The sequence below is a fragment of the Lutra lutra genome, chromosome 1 (genome assembly GCF_902655055.1).
Source record: "Lutra lutra chromosome 1, mLutLut1.2, whole genome shotgun sequence".
Classification (NCBI taxonomy): domain Eukaryota; kingdom Metazoa; phylum Chordata; class Mammalia; order Carnivora; family Mustelidae; genus Lutra; species Lutra lutra.
The window spans coordinates 151,939,589-151,961,403 of record NC_062278.1 but is presented as its reverse complement, the minus strand read 5'-3'; the positions used below and the strand labels follow the sequence as shown (position 1 = coordinate 151,961,403).

The 21,815-nt window shown below is 40.3% G+C and overlaps 2 protein-coding genes across 3 annotated transcripts in view; one reads left to right on the top strand and one right to left on the bottom strand.

Moving 5' to 3' along the window:
- ULK4 (unc-51 like kinase 4) overlaps positions 1 to 21,815 on the bottom strand; it is a 677,717-nt gene that overhangs the window by 534,123 nt on the left and 121,779 nt on the right. For both annotated transcript variants that reach the window (XM_047739616.1, XM_047739608.1), the window contains exon 20: positions 16,971 to 17,132. In XM_047739616.1, the coding sequence (XP_047595572.1) occupies positions 16,971 to 17,132 (162 nt within the window). The remainder of the gene's footprint in view (positions 1 to 16,970; positions 17,133 to 21,815) is intronic.
- Positions 10,145 to 11,703, top strand: LOC125106080 (ADP-ribosylation factor-like protein 6-interacting protein 1). The gene has a single exon (XM_047739632.1). The coding sequence runs from the start codon at positions 10,222 to 10,224 to the stop codon at positions 10,831 to 10,833; it is 612 nt and encodes a 203-aa protein (XP_047595588.1). The 5' UTR covers positions 10,145 to 10,221; the 3' UTR covers positions 10,834 to 11,703.

Here is a 21,815-nt window from a genome sequence, read left to right as displayed (position 1 = left end):
TTGGGGGGAAGCTCTCACAGCAAAACTGACTTTCTACCAATATAAAAACCCCACCTGATCATAATGTTCATAATGGGGACATTTTGTGATAAAAGATTAGTCCAGACTACTTCTCAATGTGTTCAAACCAATATGAGAGGACTAGAAGTTCTCATCTTCAGAATGCAGCTCAGAAACCTAACAGACTTTCCATTTTAAAAAGCTCCTGCAGAAAAAAAAACTTTTAACCTGCCACTTCTGGATATCAAACACAGTTGAGAGCTTCATGGAGGCTCAAGAGCACACTAGTGCTTGTATTTTCTGAATCAAAAAAATCAAATCTCAAGTTTGAGCTCAGTGAACTGGTTTTGAAATATTTATTAAAATAGAGCTTGTGACTACATTTTAAAACTGGGGGAAACACCTGCCACCTAAATTTCACTTCAAAATTCATTCAAAAAGAACACAGTGTTACCCACAGAATTCCTGATAGTCTATATAATAAAGGCAACTCCTAAGAAATAGACTAAGTCAAAAGTGGAGGTGGGTATTAAGGAGGGCACGTATTGCATGGGGCACTGGGTGTGCTGCATAAACAATGAATTTTGGAATGCTGAAAGAAATAAATTTAAATTTCAAAAAAAGTGGAGGACACTTATCTATGAGAAACATAGAATCACCATGAAATAGGAGGGAGGAGTCAAGATGGCGGAGAAGGAGCAGGCTGAGACTACTTCAGGTAGTGGGAGATCAGCTAGATAGCTTATCTAAAGATTGCAAACACCTACAAATCCAACGGGAGATCAAAGAGAAGAAGAACAGCAACTCTAGAAACAGAAAATCAACCACTTTCTGAAAGGTAGGACTGGCAGAGAGGTGAATCCAAAGCGACGGGAAGATAGACTACGGGGGGAGGGGCCGGCTCCCGGCAAGTGGCGGAGCAACGGAGCACAAAATCCTGACTTTTAAAAGTCTATTCCAGGGCGCCTGGGTGGCTCAGTGGGTTAAGCCGCTGCCTTCGGCTCAGGTCATGATCTCAGGGTCCTGGGATCGAGCCCTGCGTCGGGCTCTCTGCTCAGCAGGGAGCATGCTTCCTCCTCTCTCTCTGCCTGCCTCTCTGCCTACTTCTGATTTCTGTCAGATAGATAAATAAAATCTTTAAAAAAAATAAATGAAATAAAATAAAAGTCTATTCCACTGAGGGACATCGCTCCAGAGGATTAACCGGGGTGAAGCCCACGCGGGGTCAGCGTGGCCTCAGGTCCCGCAGGGTCACAGAAGGATCGGGGGTGTCTGAGTGTCGCAGAGCTTACAGGTATTAGAACGGGGAAGCCAGCTACAGAGACAGAGCCGAGGTTGAGCTCTAAGCTCGGGGTTACCTTGAACCCGTCGCAGGCTCGGTCAGCTCGGAGCGTGGCTGGAGGCCAGGGTGACGGGAGTAATTGGGCGCTGTTCTCCGAGGGCGCAATGAGGAGTGGGGCCCCAGGCTCTCGGCTCCTCCGGCTGGAGACCATCTTCATTCCCGCCCTCCGGAACTCTACGGAAAGCGCTCAGGGAACAAAAGCTCCCGAAAGCAAACCCAATAGGATTACTCAGACCGAACCCTGGTAAGGGCGGTGCAACTCCGCCTGGGGCAAAGATGCTTGAGAATCACTACAACAGGCCCCTCCCCCAGAAGATCAACAGGAAATCCAGCCAGGACCAAGTTCACCTACCAAGGAGTGCAGGTTCAATACCAAGGACAGCAGCGAAATTCCAGAGAAGGAGAAAGCAAAGCACAGAACTCATGGCGTTTTCCCCATGATCTTTAGCCTTGCAGTTAATTTTTTTTCTTTTCTTTTTCAATTTTTTTTCTTCTGCAGATAAATTTTTCTAACTTTTATCCTTTTCTTTTTTAACGTTTTTTAACTAGTTTATCTAATATATTTTTTTTTCCTTTTTATATTTTTTCTTTATTGGTTTTCTTTTTTAAATTGTTTCTTTTTTTTCTTTTTTTTCTTTTTTTTTATTTTTTTTCTTTCTGAACCTCTTTTTATCCCCTTTCTCCCCCCTCACGATTTGGGATCTCTTCAGATTTGGCTAAAGCATATTTTCCTGGGGCTGTTCCACCCTTTTACTATTTTACTTGCTCCTTCATATACTCTTATCTGGACAAAATGACAAGGCGGAAAAATTCACCACAAAAAAAAGAACAAGAGGCAGTACCAAAGGCTAGGGACCTAATCAATACAGACATTGGTAATATGTCAGATCCAGAGTCCAGAATGACGACTCTCAAGGTTCTAGCCGGGCTCGAAAAAGACATGGAAGATATTAGAGAAACCCTATCAGGAGATATAAAAGCCCTTTCTGGAGAAATAAAAGAACTAAAATCTAGCCAAGTTGAAATTAAAAAAGCTATTAATGAGGTGCAATCAAAAATGGAGGCTCTCACTGCTAGGATAAATGAGGCAGAAGAAAGAATTAGCAATATAGAAGACCAAATGACAGAGAATAAAGAAGCTGAGCAGAAGAGGGACAAACAGCTACTGGACCATGAGGGGAGAATTCGAGAGATAAGTGACACCATAAGACGAAACAACATTAGAATAATTGGGATTCCAGAAGAAGAAGAAAGAGAGAGGGGAGGAGAAGGTATATTGGAGAGAATTATTGGAGAGAATTTCCCCAATATGGCAAAGGGAACAACCATCAAAATCCAGGAGGTCCAGAGAACCCCCCCTCAAAATCAATAAGAATAGGTCCACACCCTGTCACCTAATAGTAAAATTTACAAGTCTTAGTGACAAAGAGAAGATCCTGAAAGCAGCCCGGGAAAAGAAGTCTGTAACGTACAATGGTAAAAATATTCGATTGGCAACAGACTTATCCACAGAGACCTGGCAGGCCAGAAAGAGCTGGCATGATATATTCAGAGTACTAAACGAGAAAAACATGCAGCCAAGAATACTCTATCCAGCTAGGCTATCATTGAAAATAGAAGGAGAGATTAAAAGCTTCCAGGACAAACAAAAACTGAAAGAATTTGCAAACACCAAACCAGCTCTACAGGAAATATTGAAAGGGGTCCTCTAAGCAGAGAGAGACCCTCAAAGTAGTAGATCAGAAAGGAACAGAGACAATATACAATAACAGTCACCTTACAGGCAATACAATGGCACTAAATTCATATCTCTCAATAGTTACCCTGAATGTTAATGGGCTAAATGCCCCAATCAAAAGACACAGGGTATCAGAATGGATAAAAAAAACAAAACCCATCTATATGTTGCCTACAAGAAACTCATCTTAAACCCGAAGACACCTCCAGGTTCAAAGTGAGGGGGTGGAAAAGAATTTACCATGCTAATGGACATCAGAAGAAAGCAGGAGTGGCAATCCTTATAGCAGATCAATTAGATTTTAAGCCAAAGACTATAATAAGAGATGAGGAAGGACACTATATCATACTCAAAGGAACTGTCAAACAAGAAGATCTAACAATTTTAAATATCTATGCCCCTAACGTGGGAGCAGCCAACTATATAAACCAATTAATAACTAAATCAAAGAAACACATCGACAAGAATAAAATAATAGTAGGGGATTTTAACACTCCCCTCACTGAAATGGTCAGATCATCCAAGCAAAAGATCAACAAGGAAATCAAGGCCTTAAATGACACACTGGACCAGATGGACATGACAGATATATTCAGAACATTTCATCCCAAAGCAACAGAATACACATTCTTCTCTAGTGCACATGGAACATTCTCCAGAATAGATCACATTCTTGGTCCTAAATCAGGTCTCAACCGTTATCATAAGATTGGAATCATTCCCTGCATATTTTCAGACCACAATGCTCTGAAGCTAAAACTCAATCACAAGAGGAAATTTGGAAAGAACCCAAATACATGGAGACTAAACAGCATCCTTCTAAAGAATGAATGGGTCAACCAGGAAATTAAAGAAGAATTGAAAAAACTCATGGAAACAAATGATAATGAAAACACAACGGATCAGAATCTGTGGGACACAACAAAGGCAGTCCTGAGAGAAAAATATATAGCGGTACAAGCCTTTCTCAAGAAACAAGAAAGGTCTCAGGTACAAAACCTAACCCTACACCTAAAGGAGCTGGAGAAAGAACAAGAGAGAAAGCCTAAACCCAGCAGGAGAAGAGAAATCATAAAGATCAGAGCAGAAATCAATGAAATAGAAACCAAAAAAACAATAGAACAAATCAACAAAACTAGGAGCTGGTTCTTTGTAAGAATTAATAAGATCGATAACCCCTGGCCAGACTTATCAAAAAGAAAAGAGAAAGGACCCAAATAAATAAAATCATGAAAGAGGAGAGATCACAACGAACACCAAAGAAATACAGACAATTATAAGAACATACTATGAGCAACTCTACGCCAACAAATTTGATAATCTGGAAGAAATGGATGCATTCCTAGAGACATATAAACTACCACAACTGAACCAGGAAGAAATGGAAAGCCTGAACAGACCCATAACCAAAAGGAGATTGAAACAGTCATCAAAAATCTCCAAACAAACAAAAGCCCAGGGCCAGATGGCTTCCCAGGGGAATTCTACCAAACATTTAAAGAAGAACTAATTCTTGTTCTCCTGAAACTGTTCCAAAAAATAGAAATGGAAGGAAAACTTCCACACTCATTTTATGAGGCCAGCATTACCTTGATCCCAAAACCAGACAAGGATCCCATCAAAAAAGAGAACTACAGACCAATATCCTTGATGAACACGGATGCAAAAATTCTCACCAAAATACTAGCCAATAGGATTCAATAGTACATTAAAAGGATTATTCACCACGACCAAGTGGGACTTATTCCAGGGCTGCAAGGATGGTTCAACATCCGCAAATCAATCAATGTGATACAACACATTAATAAAAGAAAGAACAAGAACCATATGATACTCTCCATAGATGCTGAAAAAGCATTTGACAAAGTACAGCATCCCTTCCTGATCAAAACTCTTCAAAGTGTAGGGATAGACGGCATATACCTCAACATTATCAAAGCCATCTATGAAAAACCCACCGCAAATATCATTCTCAATGGAGAAAAATGGAAAGCTTTTCCTCTAAGGTCAGGAACACGGCAGGGATGTCCGTTATCACCACTGCTATTCAACATAGTACTAGAAGTCCTAGCCTCAGCAATCAGACAACAAAAGGAAATTAAAGGCATCCAAATCGGCAAAGAAGAAGTCAAACTATCACTCTTTGCAGATGATATGATACTATATGTGGAAAACCCAAAAGACTCCACTCCAAAACTGCTAGAACTTGTACAGGAATTCAGTAAAGTGTCAGGATATAAAATCAATGCACAGAAATCAGTTGCATTTCTCTACTCCAACAACAAGACAGAAGAAAGAGAAATTAAGGAGTCCATCCCATTTATAATTGCACCCAAAACCATAACATACATAGGAATAAACCTAACCAAAGAGACTAAGAATCTATACACAGAAAACTATAAAGTACTCATGAAAGAAATTGAGGAAGACACAAAGAAATGGAAAAATGTTCCATGCTCCTGGATTGGAAGAATAAATATTGTGAAAATGTCTATGCTACCTAAAGCAATCTACACATTTAATGCAATTCCTATCAAAGTACCATCCATTTTTGGGGCGCCTGGGTGGCTCAGTGGGTTAAGCCACTGCCTTCGGCTCAGGTCATGATCTCAGGGTCCTGGGATTGAGCCCCGCATCGGACTCTCTGCTCAGCAGGGAGCCTGCTTCCTCCTCTCTCTCTGCCTGCCTCTCTGCCTACTTGTGATCTCTCTCTGTCAGATAAATAAATAAAGTCTTTAAAAAATTAAAAAAAAAAAAAGTACCATCCATTTTTTTTTCAAAGAAATGGAACAAATAATCCTAAAATTTATATGGAACCAGAAAAGACCTCGAAGAGCCAAAGGAATATTGAAAAAGAAAGCCAAAGTTGGTGGCATCACAATTCCGGACTTCAAGCTCTATTACAAAGCTGCCATCATCAAGACAGCATGGTACTGGCACAAAAACAGACACATAGATCAATGGAACAGAATAGAGAGCCCAGAAATGGACCCTCAACTCTATGGTCAACTCATCTTCGACAAAGCAGGAAAGAATGTCCAATGGAAAAAAGACCGCCTCTTCAATAAATGGTGTTGGGAAAACTGGACAGCCACATGCAGAAAAATGAAATTGGATCATTTCCTTACACCACACACGAAAATAGACTCAAAATGGATGAAGGATCTCAATGTGAGAAAGGAATCCATCAAAATCCTTGAGGAGAACACAGGCAGCAACCTCTTCGACCTCAGCCGCAGCAACATCTTCCTAGGAACATCACCAAAGTCAAGGGAAGCAAGGGCAAAAATGAACTATCGGGATTTTATCAAGATCAAAAGCTTTTGCACAGCAAAGGAAACAGTTAACAAAACCAAAAGACAACTGACAGAATGGGAGAAGATATTTGCAAATGACATATCAGATAAAGGGCTAGTGTCCAAAATCTAGAAAGAACTTAGCAAACTCAACACCCAAAGAACAAATAATCCAATCAAGAAATGGGCAGAAGGCATGAACAGACATTTCTGCAAAGAAGACATCCAGATGGCCAACAGACACATGAAAAGTGCTCCACATCACTCGGCATCTGAAAATACAAATCAAAACCACAATGAGAGATCACCTCACACCAGTCAGAATGGCTAAAATTAACAAGTCAGGAAATGACAGATGCTGGCGAGGATGCGGAGAAAGGGGAACACTCCTACACTGTTGGTGGGAATGCAAGCTGGTGCAACCACTCTGGAAAACAGCATGGAGGTTCCTCAAAATGTTGAAAATAGAACTACCCTATGACCCAGCAATTGCACTGCTGGGTATTTACCCTAAAGATACAAATGTAGTGATCCGAAGGGGCACGTGCACCCGAATGTTTATAGCAGCAATGTCTACAATAGCCAAACTATGGAAAGAACCTAGATGTCCATCAACAGACGAATGGATAAAGAAGATGTGGTGTGGGGCGCCTGGGTGGCTCAGTGGGTTGAGCCACTGCCTTCGGCTCAGGTCATGATCCCAGGTCCTGGGTTCGAGCCCCACATCGGGCTTTCTGCTCAGCGGGGAGCCTGCTTCCTCCTCTCTCTCTGCCTGCCTCTCTGCTTACTTGTGATTTCTCTCTGTCAAATAAATAAATAAAAAATCTTAAAAAAAAAAAAAAGAAGAAGATGTGGTGTATATATACACAATGGAATACTATGCAGCCATCAAAAGAAATGAAATCTTGCCATTTGCGACGACGTGGATGGAACTAGAGGGTATCATGCTTAGCGAAATAAGTCAATCGGAGAAAGACAACTATCATATGATCTCCCTGATATGAGGGAGAGGAGATGCAACATGGGGGGTTGAGGGGGTAGGAGAAGAGTAAATGAAACAAGATGGGATTGGGAGGGAGACAAACCATAAGTGACTCTTAATCTCACAAAACAAACTGAGGGTTGATGGGGGGAGGGGGGTTGGGGGGTGTGATTATGGACACTGGGGAGGGTATGTGCTATGGTGAGTGGCTGTGAAGTGTGTAAACCTGGCGATTCACAGACCTGTACCCCTGGGGATAAAAATATATGTTTATAAAAAATAAAATTTAAAAAAAAAAGAATCACCATGAAATAAAAACTTTAAAAACCATTTCTGTTTTTGTCTTTTGAATGGTTTTTTTCATGTCCTATCAAAATTACCTTGGGAGCTTTTCTAAACTGCACACACTCTCATCTGACTCCTGAGAGATCTTAAGATACAACAGAGTAAGATACAACAGAATAAGGGAAGGGGGTGTGTCAAGTGAAGGAAGTAGTCAATGCTGCTTGAAAAGCTCCTGGTCAACCCCAGTGAGAAACACAATGCTGCAAAATTCTTCACTTTTTATCCCCTTCATCTCAGCCCATCAGTAATGATGTTTACCCCAGTTATCGTCCTCATCGGGGTCATTTTTCTCAATCTAACTCTACAGGTTTCTCTGGTCCCCACTATGGTTCATAGAGATTTCTTTTAATCCTAATAATTTTAGTAATCTTTTATCCATACAATATATTTCCTAAGTCAGGTCCACTCCACCCAACAACCAATCCCTAAGCCATGGGAGCCATTCCTGAGTGGGAAGGAGAAATTCACCATCCTTCACTCCACACCAGGCCAGGCCCTTGCCTTCCAAGAGCTTCAAGGACTAGGTTCTCCCACTTCAGCAAGTTGTAGAATCAGCTGGAGGCTTGTTAACATGCAGATTATGGAGCCTCTGCCCCTGGAAATTTCCTATTTAGCAGGTCTGGGTCAAGAGTCAAAAATCTCGATTTCTAACAAGTTCCCAGGTGATGTTAACACTGCTGGGCCAGGGACCACACTGGTACAGGGGAATGCATGAGACCAGGAAATGACCAGAAAATCAGTGGCAGGCACAGCAGATGCAGACTGTTACAAACAAAATGAGGAGCAAGTCAGTCCCCAGCACTGAACACCACTTTCCCCAGCCAGAGTCCAGCCATTCATCTGGTTACCGGTGCACCCACCTTGTGTGCTCAGGAAGGGAACAAGGGGAAAAGGGCTCCTACCTTCCTGGAACTGACACTGAGACAGAAAATCTGGCTTCCATACTTGAGGTCAATCGAGCTGTGGTCACTGCTATCAGCAAAACTACAAAGAGATTTGAGGGTCCACAGGATGTCCTACAAGAGGAGCTAATACGTGAAACGTGAAGACTCAGCCATGTGAAAAGAGCAACCAGGCACAGGAAACAGCAAAGGGGAAAGTCCTGAGGCAGAAAAGTGTTTGCAAATTCTAGAAAATGTCAGAACAAAGTGTGGCTGAAGCACAGAGAGTGAGACGATGAGCTTTAGGAGGTATGACAAAAAAGTGAGGCAGGAGCCAAATCATCTGAGATCTTGAAGGCAGTGATAAGAATTCTATCTTTAACTCCAAATGGGTACGTTAACCTCCAGCACACATTCCTGAGAGAAGAGTTTGGAAAAAGAAAAAGTTCAGGGACACCTGGGTGGCTCAGTCGGTTAGCCGCTGCCTTTGGTTCAGGTCATGATCCCAGGGTCCTGAGATCGAGTCCCGCATCAGCCTCCTTGCTCGGTGGGAGCCGGCTTCTCTCTCTGCCTCTGCCTGCCACTCTGTCTGCTTGTGCTCTCTCTCTCTCTGACAAATAAATAAATATAATCTTTAAAAAAAAAAAAAAAAAGGAAAAAGTTCAGCTCTGTTAGGTATGCTGGGGAGGAAGGAAATGTCATTCCCTGCCAGGAATTTATGTGAAGTGTGTTCAGAATGCCTATTTTCAGTTTTTGTCACCTCAATCTTTAATAGATCCTCATGTAAACCTATTTACAAGACAGAAACAATTTGCTTAAGATTACATTAGAATAGGGGCGCCTGGGTGGCTCAGTGGGTTAAAGCCTCTGCCTTCGGCTCGGGTCATGATCCCAGGGTCCTGGGATCGAGCCCCACATCGGGCTCTCTGCTCAGCGGGGAGCCTGCCTCCTCCTCTCTCTCTGCCTGCCTCTCTGCCTACTTGTGATCTCTGTCTGTCAAATGAATAAATAAAATCTTTAAAAAAAAAAAAGATTACATTAGAATAACTTTATTTTAGGATCCTCCAACAATGATCTCATACTTTTATATAACAAAATATATCTAATATATTTATATTTTATATAATAAAAGTGATCACCCCACTTTATTACTAGCAAGATCTTTGTGAGCTATTTTTGTTTCCCCAGTAAAAAGGGATGTTAACTGTTATTAAACATCTACTCGTGATGCCCCCCCGCAATTCATGATGTGGGACAGAAGGATCCCTCCCTCTCAATTTTTGCAGGAAAAATCTTCACTTGTAATCAAAGACCTGGCTTCAAACAGAGAGATGAAAAAAATACAGTCCTGGCTTTATAGGAGTTTATAATCAATATAATTACATTTTAATTATAATAAGCTAACAACTACTTTATTAAGCACAATGTGTTTGCCGCTTTAAATATTTATTTATTAATGAATTAGTCCTAAAAGTGAAAGCCTCGCCAATTCTTAACTTCTACCTGGTATTTTGCATAAAGTTGTACCAATCCTTTAAGAAAAATAGTAAAAAGCTGGCGCCAGGGCTGTGTGGGTGCCGGTGGGAGGCTTGTTTTGGGGGGCGGCTTGCGCCCACTAAGGAAACACCTCAGGGACAATGGCGGAGGGAGATAATCGCAGCACCAACCTGCTGGCTGCAGAGACTGCAAGTCTGGAAGAGCAGCTGCAGGGATGGGGAGAAGTGATGCTGATGGCTGATAAAGTCCTCAGATGGGAAAGAGCCTGGTTTCCACCTGCCATCATGGGTGCGGTTTCTTTGGTGTTTCTGACTATCTACTATCTAGATCCATCTGTTCTGTCCGGTGTTTCCTGTTTTGTTATGTTTTTGTGCTTGGCTGACTACCTTGTTCCCATTCTAGCTCCTAGAATTTTGGGCTCCAATAAATGGACCACTGAGCAACAGCAAAGATTCCATGAAATTTGTAGCAATCTGGTAAAGACTCGACGTAGAACTGTGGGCTGGTGGAAACGTCTCTTTACACTGAAGGAAGAAAAGCCTAAAATGTACTTCATGACCATGATCGTTTCTCTTGCTGCGGTTGCTTGGGTGGGACAGCAAGTCCACAACCTGCTGCTCACCTATCTGATAGTGACTTTCTTACTGTTGCTTCCTGGATTAAATCAGCATGGAATCATTTTGAAGTACATTGGAATGGCCAAAAGGGAGATAAATAAGCTTCTCAAACAAAAAGAAAAGAAAAATGAATAATGCAGCTGCTTTATTCAGTGTAATGAATGGCATATACATCGTCCTTGGGAACAGTTTCTATTATGCTGTCTGGATACTAAAATGTTACAGAAGTAGCTCTTTGCTCTCCCTCGTTCTGCCCTTAGTTCGTAGAAATTCAGACTTGCCAAGTAAGGCTTTATGTCTTCATGTGAAGTGTAGCAGATGCTTTCTCATCAGTTGGCCTTATATGGACAACTCATTCGTGAGTACTTGTTTTGATTTTTCTCACCCAGGTTAATTGAATTCTTATTTTTAGGCAACTTCCTTTAAAATAATATAGTGGTGAACTTCACCTTTTAATACAGTTAACTGTGACTTTGGATAATTGTTCCAGTTGATCTTTGCTTTAGCTAGATACAAGCTAGTGGTCTGTGGCTACAGGAAGCTGGTTCTACTGTCTGCTTCCACAGTCTGCTTACACTGTCTGGCTTCATGAATACAGAGACCAAGTTTACCACTTCCAATTAAGAGACCAGTTAAGATTCATTCCTCATGCTGTTTCTAAACTGTAGAAGAATCCTCTGGAATAAAATGAAACCAATTCCATGCCCTAGTATATGTTGGTTTCTGCCTTATGCAAAACTTAGTAATTTGTAAGAAACATTGATCTTTCCTCCCAAATGGGGAACAGGACAGGCTTTAAGCTCGTCTCTCCTTGCTCTTAGACTTAAGTTCGTAGATCCTTAGAAGCTTTTTAAGCAGGCTTCCAGAAACTTGTGTTTAGGATTTTTAGCATATTTTTAATTTCAGATTTTCAGCTGACTGAAACTAAAGTATGTAATAGGTTAAGACTTAGGTCTGTGACCTTCACTCCAACACCAGCCAATAAAGGACAGAAGTCTTCCTGTACTAAGTCAAGACTTACTTCAGTAGAAAATAATCTTAGCCTACTAATTTTTCGAGACCAGACTAAGCCTTTAAAGATAAGCCTCAAGATTCTCATTTGAAGGTAATTGCTGGCTGCTTTGGTCCCCAGAGATTTGGCATAGGAGGTGGTGCACTGGTGTCTGACTTTCTTCCTTGATCTCTCTCTCTGAAGAATGCAAGGGCTGCTGGGGAAATCGGACTTTTGGCGACGATAGGTGGCCTCTGGTCTACAGAGAGTTTGTAACTGCTTGGAACGTGTCTTAGAATCATTCTCCCTCTTGGTAGCTAGAAATTTAGAATAGCTGAAATGTGTAGGAATGAACCTCTGAGGGCCGAAAATGTGACATTTGGGAACAGTTCTGAAACTCTGATTAACTAGCTGTAATATAGTTTTGTGAATTTATTGCACTGATGCTGGACCTTGTGGTGTATCTGTCTCTAAATAAATGTTTCCTCCCCTTCAATCTGACTGTAAACAGCACCCATTGTAGCATATGTTTGATTTGTTTGATTTTTTTTTTTAATGTTTCATATGAAAACTACAAACTACCTTAATTTTTACATGTGTTTCCTCACTGTAGATAAGCCTATCTTGCTCTCTGGATTTTTTTGTGTATATGTGACCTACCAATTAACTACTTTTGCAGTTTTAATCTTGTATTATTTCTTCTACTTTGTTTTGTGTAAAAGGGGAAAAATAAAAAAAGCTGGAATCCCAAAAAAAAAAAAAAAAAAAAAAAAAAAAAAAAAAAGAAAAATAGTAAAAAGCTATAAGATACATGATTTTAGGAAGTGCTCTCTGTGTGGAGAATGATGTTAGTGGAGCATACTGGCCATAGGAAGACCAGTGAGGAGGCCACTTGAGTGGTCCACAGGAGAGATGGTGGGGCCTGGACCATGGCAATAGCAACACAGCACCCTGAGAGGGAACAAGGTTCCCAGGAAGGTTAAGTAACTGAATGTGAACAGTGAGGTGAGAGGAGTTAAGGGAAAGTATGAAAAAGAACACTTGACCCTTTGTTTTCCTTAATCCATCTGCTCTCACTTTCCCCTCCCAAGGTCAACATGTCAGCACTTGAGAAAAGGGGACAGTGAGGGGGAGAGGGAACTGAGCACAAGTGGTCAAGGAAGCTGGGTGGCAATGGCAAGGAAGACAGAGGATGACACAGTGGAAGTGGTCTGAGTAGATGGAGTCTGATAGAAGTAAATTCACTGAACAAATCAGTACAGATATTGAGAATAACAGGAGCCGTGTTTGTCTCCATCTGAGAAGGGATTTACAAACACGGAAAGGGGAAGGCTAGAAAGAATCTTAAGGTATTAGATGAAAATTGGAAGTATCAACATGAAAGCATGAGTTTTGTTTTGAATATGTATAATGATATATATAAAATCAATTATAAATATATATGTATGGATGATATATTTTTTCTAACTCTGAATATTAAGAAGACGTAGAAACAATGGCATCCCATAGGAATAAACACAAACAGCACCCAGATCTTGGCTTCTAAATACCAGTTTCCCCCCAAAAAATGACTGATTCCAGAGCTGGGAGAGAGAAAGTAAAAAATAACCCAGAACATCGGGTGATGTCAGAAAATAATGAAGTGCTCAAACAATGGTGGAAATGGATCCACCGAGAGGCCCGTAGGTGGCTCAGGCGTTAAGGGTCTGCCTTCGGCTTAGGTCATGATCCCAGGGTCCTGAGATTGAGACCTGCATCGGGCTCCCTGCTCCATGGGAAGCCTGCTTCTCCCTCTCTCACAACCCCTGCTTGGGTTCCCTCTCTGTCTCCGTCAAAGAAAATTTTTTAAAAATTTTTTAAATAAATTTAAAAAAAAGAAATGGGTCCACAGAACACAGAAGCCAGCTTAAAGGGCTCACATTGGCCAAATCTAGGATGACTACAGCATCCCCACAAATAATAATAGTGGCAGGAGTATCACGTTATGATCCATTGCACAAAGTAGTTATTCATCAAAATAATGATATAAATACACACATACACATGGAAGAAGAGAAATAGCTCTGTTACAGTAGAATACCAACCACTACCAAAGGCCCGTTTTTCCACAGGTCATGAGATATACAAGAAGAATGGTTTTGGGGGCATCTGGGTGGCTCCGTTAGTTAAGCGTCTGCCTTCAGCTCAGGTCATGATCTTGGGGTCCTGAGACCAAGCCCTGTGTCAAGCTGCCTGTTCAGAGGGCAGCTTGTTTCTCCCTCTTCTCTGCCTTTTACCCCACACACCACCTCCCCTCACCCAGCCACTGGCTTGTGCTTTCTCTTTCTCAAATAAATAAAAGTTTAAGGAAGGAAGGAAGGAAAGAAAGAGAGAGAGAAAGGAAGAAAGAGAGAGAGAGAGGGAGAAGAAAAAAAGAGAGAGAAAGAAAGAGAAATGAGGGGCACCCGGGGTGGCTCAGTCAGTTAAGCTTCTGCCTTCGGCTCACATCATGATCTCAGGACACATGGGTGTCAGGCTCCCTGCTCAGCTGGGAATCTGCTTTTCCCCTCAACCCTGCCACTCGTGCATGCTCTCACTCTGTCTCTCTCTTTCAAATAATAAATAAAAATCTTTCTTTAAAAAAAATGGTTTTTACACTTTTAGAGGGGCTGTAGAAAACAAAACAAAACAGATGTGCAACAGAGACTACATGTGGCCTACCAAGCCAAGTTGTTTACTATCTGGCCCTTTATAGAAACCATTTGCCAACCCCTGCTCGAGAAGGAATAATAAAAATAGATGATCCTCCCATGGCTCCCATCACAGACTGGTTACAGGCGGGAGTTGTCAATAGTGCTAAGGAGGTTTCATGAGGAAGCACCAGACAGACCCAGGTCAAGCCTCCCTCTATAAAATAAAAAGCCCTATATTCTTTAAAATAGTAAAGGACATGAAGTACACAGGAAGACTGAGGAACTGTTTCATATTGGAGGAGACTAAAGAAATAGGAAAACAGTACAAAACACATGATACTGAACAGGATCCTGGAGCAAAGAAAGGAGAGACTTTTTTGGGATAATGGGCAAAATTTCAGTGAAAATTAATGATTCAGATGAAAGCTAAGAGCAAAATACAAGAACCCCAAGATGAAAGGGTGAAGCTTAATGTGTCAGGTGAAGAAGGGCCTAACTTTGGTGAAAATTGGAAAAAAATTTGCCAAGAAAAGAAACCAAGCTTGAGTATAAAGATGATAATAACATAAACCCAATTAAAACAAGACAGACTTTCTTTAAAGGCCTAGGATTAAAATGGATGTTTTTAATTTTTTAAAATTCAATTTAATTAACATAGTGTATTATCAGTTACAGAGGTAGTATTTAGTGATTCCTCAGTTGCATACAACAACCAGAGCTCATCACATCATATGCCCCCACCAATGTCCATCACCCAACTGCCCCATTTTCCCACTCCCTTCCCCTTTGGCAACCCACAGTTTATTCCCTACAGTTAAGTCTCTGATGGTTTGCCTCCCTCTTTGTTTTCATCTTCTTTTTCCTTCCCTTCCCCTATGATCCTCTGTTTTCTTTCTTAAATTCCACACATGAGTGAAATATATGCTATTTGTCTTTTTCGGACTTACCTCACTCAACATAATACCCTCTAGTTCCATCCACATCATTGCAAAGGGCAAGATTTCATTCTTTCTGATGGCTGAGTAATATTCCATTGTATATAGAGAAGATGTAGTGTAAAATGGATGTTTTAAGATAGGATTCCAAGGTGCCTTGAGAAAGTTCACTGGTATACTTTGTAATTCTTTCTGACGGTCTCTCCATAATTACTAATATCATAATTAGGGTTTTTTCTATCAGTTTGAAATCATGTGGCTTCAGAAGCGTGTGTGTGTGTGTGTAAGAGACAGAAACAGAGGCAGATGCTACATATCCTTTGCTTAATAACAGTCAACGAACAGAATGGTTAGCATTTGTTACATAGGTAAATTTAAGGTAAGAACTGGAAGATATCCATAAATATTACCAGGATTGAGCAACACAAAAGTCAGTAAAGATCTCAGCAAGATCAGCTTCAGTGGCATCTTGGGACAGATACTACACTGGGTTAAAGAGGAAACGGCCAGAAAGGAGTGACAGTTTGTGGCAATAACTCTTTAAAGAAGTATGGATGTGAAGGGGGACATGAAGCCCAGAGACTCTTTGATATGTCTGTATGTGTGCTTTTCCTCTTTGTAATGGGATAAAGAATACCTGAATGCTGATTAGAATGATCTAGTAGAGAAGGAGAGTTAAAGATTCAGGAAAGAGCAAAAATAACCATTTGAGTGAAATTCCCAAGAAAGGAACAGGAAGAAGATGGGAAGAAATAGGGAGAGATTTCTCTCTACCAGGAGAAGGGATAGTTCATCAACTCCAACAGGAGGGAAAGACAGGACCAGGCGGGGGCAGGCGGTGGGATGTTAATTAGTCTACAGACATGGCAGACGTACGTTGGGATAATTACCACTGGAGGTCTCCATTTTTCTCTGGGAAGTACTGGAGAAAGTCACTTACTGAGGATGGAGGAGAAAAATACGGGTTGGAGGTCTAAGGAAAGAGAATAAGGGAGGAAAGAGAGAAGTGCAAGAAAGAGCAGGGGAGAAAGAGACAGCAAGACTGCCATAAAATGCTGAGAGTCCACATGAGACCAGTGATCAAGAAGAGTATTTTAATAAATCGTATGAGCAAGGGCTGTATTTGTTCAACAGACTGTTAAATTGATACAACCATGTTAACACCTCTCCATACATAATTATCTTTTACACCAAGTCACCATAACCATGTAAGCAAAGTAGTAGACAGCCAATCAAAATACAAAAGCTGCAAAACCACAGATGCCAGAACATTAACATGAATTCACCTCATAATTAGTTCACGATAAATGTACTTAGTATAAAATCTGAAAGAGGAGGCTAGCAGGAAAGATCAGAGAACACTAAACATAAACCAAACCAAATGCTGTACCCTACCCATGAGCACAGTATTCCATTATCACTTCCCAATTGTTTCTGAAACCATAACATATGGTCACACAAGGTCCCCACAGTCCCAAGGTTTTCCAACCCCAATTTTGAAAATTTTGTTTTAAAAGAAAAATTCTTGTTCTCACCAACTATATTAGTTTGAAATTTGTGTATTACTTATCCACTGAAATTTATTCTATTTGAAATTTACTCTATTTCTGGCAGTTTGTCAGACTTCGTATTTAAATATACCCAGATATATCCCCAAATGATGCTCCATCTTACCGATATTGCTGTGATCCTGAGAGAATCAACAGTGGAATGTTTGAATAGGTACCATAAGACAGGTCCAATTTCCCCTGTAATAAAGCCCTGGGCCTGAGCAGAAAAGGTAGTGCAGACGTTTTCAATAATCTTTGCAGCCATGTGATTCACAACACGTTCTTCCTAGTGAAAGAGAGAAGAATGAAAGGGGTTTATTTAACAGGAGAAATACATACATGCAGTTTATTCATAACCAGTGCAAATAAAGGCCTGATATCAAGAATATATTATCTGCCTCTACATATATTAGGTACTTAGAAGGTGTGATCATTCTTTCAGACTATTATGAAATGACAATTTAATCACTAAATCAACTTAATCTTTTAATCACTAAAACTTAGCATAACATAATTTTAATATATTTTAATAAAAATAAGACAGACTCTGGAAAACAGTACAGAGAATCCTCAAGAAGTTAAAAATAGAAATGCCCTACGATCCAGCAGTTGCACTACTAGGTATTCACCCAAAGGATCAAAAATACTGATTTGAAGGGACACATGCACCCTTTGTTTATAGCAGCATTATCTGTAATTGTCAAATTATGAAAAGAGCCCAAATGTTTATCAACTAATGAATGCATTAAAAAGGTGTGGTACACACACACACACTGGAATATTGCTTAGCCATCAAAAAGAACAAAATCTTGCCATCTGCAGTGACGTGTATTATGCTAAGCAAAATAAGTCAGAGAAAGAAAAATACTCTATGGTTGCACTCATATGTGGAATTTAAGAAACAAAACAGAAGAACATGGAAGAAAAAAAAGAGAGGCAAGCCATAAAACAAACCTCTTAATTACAGAGAACAAACTACTGGAAGGGGGCGGGGGTGGGTTACCTGGGCAATGATTATTATGGAAAGTACTTGTTGTGATGAGTACTACGTGTTGTATGTAACTGATGAATCACTAAAATTCTATACCTGGAACTAATATTACACTGTATGTTAACTAACTGGAATTTATATAAAAACTTGAAAAAGAAAAATATAATAAATTTAAAAATTAAAATACTAAAATAATCTGAAAAATATGTAATATGAGTATAACATAAAAATGGAATATACTTTTAAAATCAAAAGCACCAAGAAGAAGAATCTTTAGGAATCACTCCTGGCTGGAAATAATTAGCATACCAATCAGCCAAACACCACCTAAAATACAAGGCAATGTCCCAAGAAATGTATTGCCTCAGGAGTGTGACCAAATTAACACTAAACTAAAGGCTGTTCTGGATTGTCCTAACAATGCTTAAAAGCTAGCCTCAAAAAGGATCAAACTGGAGGAAGCAAGATGGCAGAGGAGTAGCAAACTGGAACAGCATTAGGTCCCAGAAGCTCAGCAAGATAGTTATCAAACCATTCCGAACACCTACAAACTCAACAGGAGACCGAAGAGAAGAGCAGCAATTCTAGGAACAGAAAATCGACCACTTCCTGGAAGGTAGGATGTGCAGAGAAGTGAATCTGAAGCAATAGGAAGAGAGACTGCAGTGGGAAGGGGCAGCTCCCAGCAAGCCATGGAGCAGGAGAGCACATAATCAGAACTTTGATCCACTGAGAAGATTGCTCCATTGAGGAAATCTACTCCACTGAGGAACAAAGCTCCAGAGGCTACGCAGGAGTTGAGCCCTCATAGGGACAGTGTGGTCTCAGAACCAGCAGGGACACCAAAAGCCCAAGGATGTCTGAGGGTGGTGAAGCTGTCAGGTATCAGAGCAGGGAAGCTGACTACAGACACAGAACTGGAGCCAAGGAATAGGGTCTCAGCTCAGGGTTACCTTAAGCCATGATCCAAGGTACACTCAGGCCACTGCTCTTCAAGCAGGGACCGCACAAGTGGCAGATCCAAGGAAACCCCCTCCTTTCTCCTCTAGGAGGAGTGCACAGGAGCGTGTGGCAGGAATCTGCTAGGTTTGGCAACTCCAAACAGGGCTGTGCACCAGAGATAAAAATGCTCAATCACAGGCCAGGTGAGTACAGACTGCATCTGGAGACTAGGGAGACGGGAGAGATTGTCTGCTTTTCTCTAAGGGCGCACTGAGGAGTGGAACCCTGAGCTCTCAGCTCCACCAGGCCAGAGACTGGGAGCCTGCCATTTTCACTCCCATCCTCCAGAGCTCTACAGAAAGCATTCAGGGAACAAAAGCTCTGGAGAGCAAACCTGAACAGATTGCATAGCGTGGCCCCTGGTAAGGGCAGTGCAATTCCAACTCTGGCAAAGACATCTGAGAACTACTGCAACAGGCCCCTCACCCAGAAGATCAGTAAGAACATCCAGCCAAGACCAAGTTCAGATCAACAAGAACTATGAACTCCAGAGCTAGGGGAAAGCACTGCATAGAAATCATGGCATTTTTCCCATGATCCTTTAGTCCTGTAAAGTGAATTCTTTTTAATTTCATTTTTTTATTCTATTTTTTAAACTTTTCCTCTTTCCTCTTATAACGTTTTTTAACTATTTTATCTTAAGAATATATTTTTCTTTTAATCTTTTTAAAATTTCATTGTTAAAGTCATATTTTATACTAAAATCATATTTTATCCTTTCATTGTACTTAATCTTATTTTCGGTACACATACAGGATTTTTTGTTTTAAATGTTGGGATACAATTTCTTCTAATAAATCAAAATATATCCTAAATTTAGCACATGATTTTGTTCTACTCTCCAGTCTAATCACATTTTCTCCTTTTTTTCTTTTTCCAACCAATTTCCCTTATCAATTCATTTTTTAGAATTTTTTTTTTTTAAAGATTTATTTATTTATTTATTTGACAGAGAGAGAGAGCACAAGCAGGCAGAGAGGCAGGCAGAGAGAGAGGAGGAAGCAGGCTCCCTGCTGAGCAGAGAGCCCGATGCGGGGCTCGATCCCAGGACCCTGAGATCATGACCTGAGCCGAAGGCAGCGGCTTAACCCACTGAGCCACCCAGGTGCCCCCATTTTTTAGAATCTTAATTTTCATCTTTACAGTCATATTCCACCCCTTCGTTGTGTTTACTCTTATTTTGTGTATATATATACATTTTTCTTTCTTTAAAATTTTAGGAGGTAGTTTCTTCTAAGAGACCAGAATACACCCAAAATCAAGTGGATGGCTCTGTCTTATTCATCAGCCTAATACATATATATTATATTATATTATATTATATTATATATTATATTATATTATATTATATTTATTTATTTTCCCCCCATTCTTCTCCCCGTTTCAGGTGTCTTCTGATTTGGTTAGCATATATTTTTCTGGGGTCTTTGCCACACTTTTACTATTTTATATTCATATCTGGATAAAATGACAAGGCAGAAAAACTCACCACAAAAAAAAAAAACCCAAGAGGCAGTACCAACAGCTAGGGACCTAATCAATACAGACATTGGTAATATGTCAGATCTAGAGTTCAGAATGACAATTCTCAAGGTGCTAGCGGGGCTCAAAAAAGGCATGGAGGATATTATAGAAACCCTGTCTAGAGAAATAAAATCCCTTCTGGAGAAATAAAAAACTAAAATCTAACCAAATTGAAAATCAAAGAAGTTACTAATGAGGTGCAATAAAAAATGGAGGCACTTACTGCTAGGATAAATGAGGCAGAAGAGAGAATTAGTGATATAAAAGATCAAATGATGGAGAATAAAGAAACTGAGCAAAAGAGAGACAAATACTGGACCATGAGGGAAGAATTCAAGAGATAAGTGATACCATAAGATGAAAAAGTATTAGAATAATTGGGATCCCAGAAGGAGAAGAAAGAGAGAGGGGGGCAGAAGGTATATTGGAGAAAATTAATGTAGAGAATTTCCCTAATATGGCAAAGGGAACAAGCATCAAAATCCAGGAGGCACAGAAAACACACCTCAAAATCAGTAAAAATGGGTCCACACTCTGTGATCTAACAGTAAAACTTATAAGTCTTAGTGACAAAGAAAAAATCCTAAAAGCAGCCCGGGACAAGAAGTCTGTAACATACAATGCTAAAAATATTAGATTGGCAGCGGACTTATCCACAGAGACCTTGCAGGCCAGAAGGAACTGGCATGATATATTCAAAGCACTAAACAAGAAAAATACGAAGCCAAGGATACTATATCCAGATAGGCTGTCATTGAAAATAGAAGGAGAGATAAATAGCTTCCAGGACAAACAAAAATTAAAAGAATTTGCAAACACCAAACCACCCCTCCAGGAAATATTGAAAGTGGTCCTCTAAGCAAAGAGGGAGCCTAAAGTAGTAGAACAGAAAGGAACAGAGACAATATACAGTAACAGTCACCTTACAGGAAATATACTGGCATTAAATTCATATCTTTCATTAGTTACCCTGAATGTAAATACCCTACCCTAAATGTCCCAATCAAAAGACACAGGGTATCATAATGGATTAAAAACCAAGATCAATCAATATGCTGTCTACAAGAAACTCATTTCAGAGCCAAAGACACCTCCAGATTTAAAGTGAGGGGGTGGAAAATAATTTACCATTCTAATGGACATCAAAAGAAAGCTGGGGTGGCAATCCTTATGTCAGATAAATTAGATTTTAAGCCAAAGGCTATAATAAGAGATGAGGAAGGACACTATTTCATATCTAAAGCATCTGTCCAACAAGACGATCTAACGATTTTAAATATCTATGCCCCTAACATGGGAGCAGCCAAGTATATAAACCAATTAATAACATGATCAAAGAAACACATCCACAGTAATACAATAATAGTAGGGGACCTTAACACCCCCCTCACTGAAATGGACATATCATCCAAACAAGAGATCAACAAGGAAATAAAGGCTTTAAATTACACA